General features: G+C 42.9%; 1 protein-coding gene across 1 annotated transcript; it reads right to left on the reverse strand.

Annotated features, from left to right (window-relative positions):
- Positions 1 to 859: 859 nt before the first annotated feature.
- PPP1R3C (protein phosphatase 1 regulatory subunit 3C) lies at positions 860 to 5,708 on the reverse strand. Its single transcript, XM_022569358.3, has 2 exons — positions 5,621 to 5,708; positions 860 to 3,590 (listed from the first exon to the last, which is right to left on the reverse strand). Exons 1-2 carry the CDS (start codon positions 5,632 to 5,634, stop codon positions 2,651 to 2,653), a joined length of 954 nt encoding a protein of 317 aa, XP_022425066.1. The 5' UTR covers positions 5,635 to 5,708; the 3' UTR covers positions 860 to 2,650.
- Positions 5,709 to 11,076: the final 5,368 nt, after the last annotated feature.

The raw sequence follows: 11,076 nt of genomic DNA on the forward strand, positions 1-11,076 counted from the left end.
CTAGCAGGAACATGCTATAATGCACAGGAAGCTCAGCTCGGGGCTCTATGAAGACCTAGGTGGGATGGGGGGAGGCGGTGGTGGGAGGGAGGTCCAAGAGGGAGGGGATATATGTATACATATAGCTGATTCACTTCACTATACAGCGGAAACTAACACAACACTGTAAACATTGTAAAGCAACATTGTAAAACAATTATACTTTTATAAAGTATACTATTATAAAAAATGCTATAATTTTTTTTAAATTATACTTTTAAAAAAAGCAAGTATAGCCCATCTATAAAGGAGGCAGCTGCTACTCAACTCCAGGTAACTGTCACCATGAGGAAAGACCTTGCAACTTTTTCAGAAAAAAGGAAATCTAGATTTTTTTTTTTTAATGTAGCCTGCTGATGGTCTGCTCTTGGAAATAAATTCTCTTTAAAAATAAAACAGAGAAAGAAACCAAAAAACAGTATCAAAAAAAAAAATCTGCAGCCAGATACAGCCTGTAGGCCTATAGTTTACAACTTCTGATCAAGAGGCTGTTACGATATGATTAAATTTGTTTTTCATAATTGGGCCTTTCTAGGTTGGTCATTTATTCCCCCTTAAGTTACACGGTGCAGAAGACATTTTTGGCATTTTAGGCAAGAACTGAAACTACAACTTTGGTTCCTAGACCTGCTGCCTCATACCCCAAGGAGCTGAGCTCCCCCTCAGTCTGGGACTGATGCCCACTGCCCCTCCCTACACCGTCCATGCAGCTCCAAGCTTTGCCCCTGCAGGAGGGAGCCGGATCTCAGGAGGTAGAAGCCACTTCCCACACCATCCCTTCCCCCATTTCAAAGACTCTCGAGAGGTGGTCCCCAAGATAAACCTGACCCAGCAGAGAGTACACGTTATGAGCAGTCAGCACAGATGGGGACAGCCAGGGGGACAGTCCCAGCAGCTCAAGTCACTGCCCCTGGACCCCAGCCCCAATGATCAGGAGGTGGAAATTCTCACTAATGAGACTGGGACCACGTGAATACTTTCAGGTGGATCCAATTCCTGGTCCAAACTAACCTTGCTCAGTTGTTCTTAAAACAGGAGAATATCAGTTGATGGTTTCTTATTTAACTAACTGTGGCTTTGAGAAAGAAAACATACTCAGATCTTATATCAAACATTTTTATTTTTAAAGTGAGAAGTTCACAGAGGATAGCTATAGGAGAGTGAAATATTTAGAGCAGAAAAATTGTGGGTGCTAGCCAAACTTCAAATATTGTCACAGCAGAGTTATTCCACTAGTACGCTTCCAGCATGGCAGATCACGTGTTAAAATTAACTGCATTCTCGGAACACCTCAGTGGACGTGCACAATGATAGAAGCAAACATTCAGAGGCTCCTGTTCTGGAGATTTTACAGAATGGATTTAGGCACACTCCAAAACAAGTATATTACAACACACCCCAAACAATTCACATCCATTAAAAAAAAATGTTGACTTTAAAGATATTGGTAGGAAGACTTAAAATAACAAGAAGAATATAGGCAAGAAACAGAAATGGCTACTTTTATGTGCAAGGTACTGGATTCTTAAATTGAGAATCAGTGCCAATCCTCACTTCCAACATCACATCGAAAAAGTGCGGCAGAAAAATGAGTCACCTTCAATATGAAGGACGCAAGTTGTGTACATTGACAACACTCTTGATACAACAGTTTTGCAGGAGGAATGCCAGCATACAGAGTGGGGCTTCTTATGAGGCCAAACGCTCATAGGTTATCCGATGACCCTTCACACACTCCGGTTAAGCAACTACAACATTCTGGTTTAATCAAGGCACTGGCAAAGAGTGATCCTTGACATGACACAGAGTCCCTACAAGTTGTTGGCCAATGATGATGGCATGGGTATTTTGGTCAGGCAGCATCTATACTGAGAACCCAAGCATGGTACCTTGATCACAAGCAAGGTCACTTATCCCATTAGGACTGCAAAGCCAGATTTGCTTAAGCTTTCCCCAAATCATGATTTTTGTTAAGTCACGTTTGAACAGAATCAATCTTGATTCCCCAGAATTATAATTCACTTTCCCCAGTACCACCCAACGCTCCTAAAGTTTGTTTGGGTTTTTCTCTACAAGAATACATAGAATGGATGTTTTTCTCCCCTCTACAAATTACTTCCCTGGGAGAGAACTGTAAAACCAACTTAAAACCACAAAATAACCTTATATTTTCTCACCGACAGTTAAGTATCAGACCTCTTGCTCCTACTCTGACCTGAGCTGCAGAGCCCTTTGGGTATACTTTTCAGACATTCCTCATACCATTAACACAGCTTTCTGTCACCATCCACTGTCCTTCCTCAACCTTTTCTTGCCCAACGTGAAAGCCAGTGAATTGAGAGGGAAGGAGAAATGGGCATTGACAATGTATTACTTTTATAAAAATAGGCTTACCAGGCTGTTACTTGACCCTCCACAGCAAAATGGGGCAGCATCATCCATACAGACCCCCACACTAAATTCTCAAGGGGCTATCTTTTTTGTAGCCAGGTCTCAAAAGTTCCAAGCTAAACCTACTGAAGGAAAGTAGCAATGCCTTCCTAATATTAAGCAACACAGACCTAGAATTACATGGGCAATAAGGTCAAGACCAGCCACTAGGTTGCTTCATTCATCGGTAAGAGGACAAGTTCTCCATCCTCCCCCAGCTCTGCCATTCTGGGAAGAGCCCGCTGGCCAGCCTCGGGCTGCCGAAGACTGTCGACTCCAGCTCGGCCTTGGGGGACGCCTGGTGGAAGGTGCAGTCCTGGGCTGCCCTCTGCGTCTGCACTCCATCAGGTTTCCACTGCGCGTGGACAATTCTATAATTCTGACCCTCATTGTTGTCCCAGAAGACCCGCCCGTTAGCATGGTATGAGATGCAGAACTCAATTTTCTCCTTCGTTGGGATGACGGAGGGTAGGTCAATGGCAAACGAGAAGGTGTCGCTCTCCGAGCCACCATACACGTTTTTCATGTAGACACAGTCCACATCCGTGTAGCTCTGCCAGGTATCAAAAGTGATCCGGATCTGAACCTTCTTCTCAAAGCTCATGTTTTTCACCTTCACAGTCCCCATCACCGTTCGCTCCTGCAAAGAGCAGCTCTCCAGGCAGACAGAGTTCTTCTGGAAGTGGTTCCGAAAACTTAAGTAATCAGCTGAAGGTTGAGGGAAATCTAAAATCAAGTTTTTCTCCTCATGGAGTTTTAAGCCCGAGGAGATATCGTTCAGGTCCAAGAGGTCAAACTGGAGATCCCACACTGGCTCTTCCGGAAGGTCCGAGAAGACGTGGATGGCAGTGAGGGAGAGGCCCTTGGAGTCCGCAAACACCACCCGCTTCTTGGCTTGGTTGTGTGAAGGCTTCCAGTCGTTCTGTGTTTTGGCTTCCTGTTTTATGTTGAGACACGGCTTCAGAGGCTTTAATTTGTTCACAAAATTTCTTCGTTGGAAGTCATCATAAGGGCCCAGGAAGCTCTTCAGAGGTGGGGAATGAGCCAGGCAGAGCCTCATAGCCACATCCACAGGCATGACCGAACTTGTCAAAGGCCGTGGATCTAAAACCTGGATCATTCTGGAATACAAAAAGAAGAGAGGTTATCATCTACACCTGGAATGCACTTCGCCTGGTCCCAAATATATCTGTACTATTTTTGTTAGCTAAGTTATAGCCAGCACAGTAAGTTTCAAGGAGGTGCTCTCATATGTAGTGAAGGAATACAGTATTAGGTGATGACAGCTGCATCTTATGTTTGGCTCTACCCTTGACTGGCTATAGGCCATGGGTTAAAACACTTGGGGTCTCAGTTTCTCCATCTGAGACATAAAAGATTTGGATGCGATCATCTCTAATACAGCTCTAAATCCATTTGGTCTGCTCTGGACCAGTGGTTCTCAAACCTGTCTGTTCACAATGGCCTAGGAAGTTGGTTTTCTTCCTTTTTCTTTAATGCCGAATCCTAGGACTTAGAGCCACTAATGCAGAACCTCTGCGAACGGGGACAAGGGGGTAAATATGTTCTTAAAGCTTCCCAGCTGATCTGATGACCAGATAGGCTCTAGAACCAAAGTTCTCCCTCAACTGCGCTCCCTCAACTGCTTTGATGATTTTGCTATTGAATTGATTACACTTCTCTGGAATAGTAATCCACTTAAAAAGAAAAAAACAGCAATAAAAATTCTCATGGAATGGTTTTGAGAGTGAGGGGCTAGAAAGAGTGAATCAGAGGATTATCTTTGCACTTTCATTATCATGCTCTTCATCATTTTACACAAATAACCCACTGAAGTGCAAGTCAGCAATCAGTGAACTTAAAAAGAAACTTTACCTAATCTGTATTTCACAAAGAAAGACATCCATGTCAAGTCCACATTTAAGTGGAAAAAGTTGATGACCTGAAAATGGGGCTGTTTTCAACATATGCTATATATATGAACTTACAAATGTTGAAAAGTGTAATAGGAAGCACAACAAAAAGATAACAATTATCTCTGGGTGGTGGGTGATCTATTTTTGCCTTTGTACTTTTTTGGTATTTTCTAATGTTTTGGCAATGGATATTTATAACCAGAAAGATAATAAAGCTATTTAAAATTTAAACATAACTATGTTCCACAATACTAAATCAAGAAGTATCCATCAAGAAGGATATTTTTTCTGGCCTTTAGCCCTGAGTATATTGCCAAGCTTATGGACATTTTTCCCCTATCCTAGCCTTCAGATAAGAGGTGTGTGTATACTGTATGTGACATTTCTCAGTCTGGCTTTAGTAACTTTCTTCCCAGCAGCTCTAAGCACAAAGGCAAATGGTCATTATCATAAGATGGATAATAAAAGAACATTCAGAGAATTTACTTTATTAGACTTGGGATTTTTCTGGGAGACCTACAAACTTAGAACAAACAAATGAAAGTGAAAGTTATATTTGTGGCTCTAATAATAGTGAACAGGCAGGATTTTTAGAAAGGTCTGCTAAGTTATGTCTAGAGGAGCTATTTAAGTAGTTTTGCAGGGGGCGGGGGTGTTTGGGAGGTTTGTTTTGTATTTTCATATTTTGCACTTATAGAAAGACAGTTTAAGGATACGGAGATTTCCCTGGAATTTAAGTCCTGCCCCAGAGTTTAAAAATAATCATTTACTCAAACTCTGAGACTGAGTTTTCTATGGCAAACCGTCATAAGAAGAACGGAAGAGGACCAAGGAATGCGAACATCGTCCTGTAGTTATTCCCAAAGCTAAACTACCCAACCAGCAATCTCAGAGTGCTATTCCCACGAGTTAAGCGGCCCGAGTCCTTGAGACATTTGTGCAGGACCAAGAGATACGGTCGGAATCCATGAGGGAATCAGAACTCAAGCTGACTCACGTTAAGACAGTTTCTGGTTTAAGATGCCGTTTACCAAAATCAGCTCTGCCTAAGAAGCACAGAGCAAATCTCCACACCTCCGAGGCCTCCCCGGTGCCAGATTCCAAGTCAGCAGCCAGTCAACCCGCCCTCCCCTAGGGTCTTCATGTGCGGTGCTGACAGAAGGAAAACGCAGCCCAACCTCCCTGCAGCTGCGCGCTCCCTGTGCTCCGGGGCGGGGAATCTACAGGGAACCTACCTGGTGCAGCTCATTAGGCAGAGGGGCGGCGGGACTCCGCTGCCTGCGCGAGTTCGCACCCGGCTCCCAGCAGCCCCGGCTTGGCTGCAGCTCTGGCGGATTGCGGGTGCAGCGCTCGAGAGGCCGCTTATCTGCTCGGGACCACGTGAGCCGACGGCTGGGACCAATCGCCGGGCCGCGAGCTCGACGGCGCGACCAACCAGCTCTCAGCTGGGGCGCGAGCCCTCGCCCGGGACGTGACGGCGGTAACGCAGGACTCGCGGGCCTCTGGGGGCGCTCGGAGAACCCTGGCCAGCTGGTCTGAGTCGCGTTAACAGGAGCCCCGGGCGAAGCGCCGTGGAGGCAGCACCGTAGCGCAAGTAGCGGGTGCAGGCCAGGAGGGAATGCAGCAAACCTGCCCCAGGCCGGGCGCCAGCACAGCGGGGCTGCGGGGAAGGGGATGCCTTTCACTTCTACAGGCTTCTGTATACAGTTAATCTGAGCGCAGAACGTTGTGGCTTGTTCCAAATGTGTGTGTGTGGATATAGATAGATATAGATATAGATGATATAGATACACACAAATATATTTCAAACATATATATTTGAAATGTTTATCTTGTTCACTGCTTGGTGCATCGGCTCATGTTCTCCCTTTCCTTGCCCTGAGCAAGCAGAAGTTGGCTTTATATTTTGGGGTTAGGGTGAACCCACAAATGCACCACACAGTAGACTGCTTCTCTAACTAATGTTGTTAATAAACCATGTTAGCCCTGTTATAAGACAGTGAGAAGGCATTCACTTAAAAGGCACTTTGTATTTCGATCTATTCTTCAGTTTTTCTCCCTGGAAGAGAAAACTAAAGCCAGAAATGGCCTGTTTTGCTTGTGTGGCAGGTCAGCCACAGAGCCAGTGGTCAACCCAAATCCCTCGACTCGGTTCTGACGTCCTCTGGCAGTGATGTGAAAACCAAAATGTTAAAATATCACACTGTAAGTTTCATGATTCTCCCGGGCCAGTTACTCTCACTGAGGTTTTGGAATTTTGTTCAGGTTGGGGAGGTTTTAGACCATCAGTTAAAACCATAAAATTAAATTTCTAAGTCTAGTATAAATTATTTTTATAAAACCCATGTCCTCGTTCTGCTCTCAACTTAGTTATCCAGTAGTCCATTAAAATGTACAAAATGTACAACGTAAAATGTACAAAAATCCCTGTGTCTTTTAAATCACTGTCAAACAGTGGACTTGTTAAAATGGTGTGATTAAAGAAAAAGAAACTCACGCTGAATATCACTGGGGAAGGTACTTAATGCTTGGGCTTGATTTTTTTAAAGGAAACATCCAACTAAGAGCAGATCTAGTCTCTCAGCCCAACCAAAACTAGCTGAAGGGACATAGTCTTTGGAGTTGACACTTTCAAATCTAGGCAAGTTCTAGCCTCAACTCCCTCACCTGTAAAATGGAGATAGTGAAGTTGTTCTTGGGATTAAATGATATTGTGCAGATGAGAAAACTCAGTGTAGTTTCTCAGTATGTGTTCAACTACCCTATGTTGAGCTAAGGAGTGTATATTACCAATTAAAGTTATGGCGAAACATAAAATAAGAAGAATAAATTGCGATCCCGTTTTAGGGGTAAGATGTGCACTCATAGAAAACAGAATATGCTCAACCAAAATGTTAACAGTGCTTAATTTTGGACAGTGATATTATGAGTAATTAAAATTTTCTTTGTCATTGCTTCTCTGTATTTTTTACTTTTTCTGCAAAGTACATGGACTTTTCCTGTAACTGAGAAATCATCTTTAAATGACTTAAGACTTTCAGATTCAACTAACATGGATAGCCTACCTACTAGGTGCCAAGAACTGTGTTGGAAGCTTTGACATGCTTACACCATCTACTCACGTCCTTTTGAGTTTGGGTTTCTTTCCATTCAAGCTACTTTCTCTTCTGCCCCCTGGTGCTGACTGATGCCGTAAAAGCCACCTCTCCAAACTCCTTAAAATAGAAATCAGGGATACAGGGACCTCTGCAAAGAAGAGTCAACACTCAATAAACTTCTAAACTGCATGATCCAGGCCTCCCACTTCTTTCCTCCCCCCAGATTTATTGAGATGTAATTGACATATGACATTATGTAGGTTTGGAGTGTACAAGGTATTGATTTGATATATTGCAAAATGATGTTATGTTATGTTACCACCATAACACTAGCTAAGGCCTCCATCAAGTCACATACTTACCGTTTCCTTTTTATAGTAAGAACATTGAAGATATATTCTCTTAGCAACTTTCAAGTGTATAATAATACAGTATTATTAACCATGTGGTACATTAGATGCCTAGAAGTTTATACTCTTTGACCATCTCCCCATTTTCCCCACACCCCCAATCCCTGGTAACCACCATTCTACTCTCTGTTCCTATGAGTTCAGCTTTTTTAGATTCCATATATATGTGAGATCAAATGGGATTTGTTTTTCTCTGCCTGACTTATTTCACCTAGCAGAATCAGGCCCCTCATTTCTATGTCCTTCCTGGCTTTTACTGCCCTTCATCATGGGATGAGAGGGACTGGAATGGAATCAGCGTTCTTAGTCATGAGTTGCCCCAGTGAAGACATGGTGGATTAGGAATTGTGGGGAGTTTTCTTCTTATTTGTAGGTTTTCTCCAACTGTTGTTTAACAGCATCCAAACATTGCTTTGTCCTACCCATCTTAATAATAAATCTATTGATGAGAGCTTCTTGATCTGTGCCGTGTTTCTAGCCATGCCAGGGGTTGCAAGGACTCGTAAGCCAGAGCCCCTTGACCTTGAGAATGCTACAGTCTTTATTATAGGAAACCAAATTTAAACTCATGAAATACCCAGGGAACATTTTAAGGTGCTACAAAGCAAGGAGCTGATGATATGTGACTTATACAAATGGGTCTCTTCCAGCATCTGTCCAACACGTTACCAGACATGCCCTTGTGGGAAAAACACCCTGGGGGCAGGGAGTCCCAGGTTGTCAACTCATTTTCTCCAACCTAGCCCTTTTTTTCAGTGCCCAATCAAGAAAGGGCTTGAATATTCAACTCTACAGTTATTAATATTAAAATGTCAGTACTCAGTAGTAACAGAATGAACCTTATAACTGATCTTTAAGCCCTGCCCTGTAGAAATAGTGAGGTTGAGAACTGCTCGTTTTGATGAAAAGAACTGAGATTTCTATTTCTGAAATAAAGAAAGGAGCCAGTTCACATGTCTCCGCGAATAGTAAGCTCTCTCTTACACTAACTCCTTCTGCCTTCTTTAGCCACATTGGATGGGAACACCAATATTAGGTGAAGGAGAGTAACTTTTAAAAAAAACAAAGACATTTACATAAGCTCACTTTGGGTCAGGCGCTGTTTTAAGCATTTTACAAATAAATATTAACTCATGTAATATTTATAAGAATCCAAGTAGGTCGAAACCATGATGTTTATCCACATTTCAAGATGAGGAAACTGAGGGGGTCTGGGAGTTTAAGTAACTTGTCCAAGATCATGTAGCTAGTAGATGGCAAGATCAGGTTTCAAAACCCTCTAGAGTCCACGCTCCAAGTGTATGAGTTGCTCTGAAAAGAACAAGCACCACACTGGTACCCACCAAGACCAAAAAGAGCTTCAGAAAGGGGAGGGCTCCCTGAAGAATACATATGAAAGCTTTAAGGAGGAAGTGAGACTTGGGAATTGGCAAGAATTTACCTATGGCGGAGTATCATCTTTAGGGCATTTAGATGATAAGAATCCAGCTGTATGGCTCAACCAACGAGAGAGAAAATGAGATCACAATTGAAATGGTACCAGCAGCCCACCATTCTATTCAAAGAACATATTCCCAGAGGATAAGAGAAGGAATTAAAAGCGTTGCTGAGCAGACTATACTATTGGCCATTCTGGTTGCACTGAAAGAATTTTCAGTATCATTTTCACTGCCTGGATTTTTTTAGTTTAAAAAAAATCTCTACTTTTTTTTTTTTTTTTTTTTTTTTTGCGGTACGTGGGCCTCTCACTGTTGTGGCCTCTCCCGTTGCGGAGCACAGGCTCTGCACGCGCAGGCTCAGCGGCCATGGCTCACGGGCCCAGCCGCTCCGCGGCATGTGGGATCTTCCCGGACCGGGGCACGAACCCGTGTCCCCTGCATCGGCAGGTGGACTCTCAACCACTGCGCCACCAGGGAAGCCCCAAATCTCTACTTTTAAAACATCCCTGTAAGAGAACAATCTGGGTGCAGTTGTGAATGCACAGTTGTTGCTACCAAGAGTAAGTGGTTAAAGAAAGTGCAAGACACTACCTGAGGCATGTAGAGTATCTCAGGTGAGGTGAAGAGGAAGGAGAAGGGAGGGGGAACAAAAAAAGGATGATACACTTAACCTCTAATAATCTATTGGGAAGATGGACACAGAGGTTAAAAGACCAGTAACCATACCAGGTTGGCTGAGTGGCAAATGGGTCGTGTGAACATAATGCACCTTTGCTATATGTGCTTCGGGACGTTAGAGAAAGGAGAAGCCTCCAGGGGCCAGGATGGCCAACGAGGACCAGGATATGCAGGGTAACAGCAAGGAGAGCGGTTTGCTAGATGTGAGGATTCAGGCTAGGGGAATAGCAGGGAAGGATCAAAGGAGAGAGACCCTTTAAGTTTATATATTTTTTAAATTCCCTAGACTATCTTGAACAAAATTAGAGATCTGAATGATACAAAAGGAAATTAGCAAACAATTAAATAATAATCTGACTGGAGGGGTGAAACCATTCTCTAACATTGCTAGTTACATCTTCAAGTTTCTGCAGTTTCTCCATATTCATTGAAGGATTAGGGTGAAGAAAAGTAGAAGTTAGAAAGGACCTATGAAGAAAACTTTAAACCACTATAGAAGGGCTTTTTTTTAAAAGGTTTTAATGTGAATATTATGGAGGATGGGAGAGGGAATAAACAGGAACTACCCAAAATGTACTAAAGTTCATATGAAACATCAGCATAGGAAAAATCAAATTGGGAAGAAGGAATATTTTGAAAAAGAATAATGAGGATGTACTAGCCCTATCAGCGTAAAATTTATTATAAATTTAGAGTGTTTTAAAAAATTAGTATTGGTGTATGAATAAAGAGTCAGATCAGTGAGATTAGAGTCCATGCATAGACCTTCTTACGTAAGAGAATTTATTTTATGATACAGGTGGGCATGTCTAATAATGGAAGAGGAAAAAATGGTTTATTCAATAAATGGGCAACTGGCCGTCCATTGGGTGGGGGGTGGAATGGACAGATGTGTACAGGAAACTGTTTTCAATTCATGCCTCTGTGGAGAGGGATGAAGGTGCTTTGATGACATGGCAACGTACACCAACAGGCACCTCCATAGGGAATTCTGCAAGGGTACTGCTGGTTCAACATGCTCTGGGCACTGTAATTTTTGTGACTTGGAGAGTTTTCTTTTTAACTC

This window comes from Delphinapterus leucas, chromosome 16 (assembly GCF_059928025.1).
Source record: "Delphinapterus leucas isolate spDelLeu-1000000601 "Yukka" chromosome 16, BTC_Dleu_Yukka2, whole genome shotgun sequence".
NCBI lineage: Eukaryota > Metazoa > Chordata > Mammalia > Artiodactyla > Monodontidae > Delphinapterus > Delphinapterus leucas.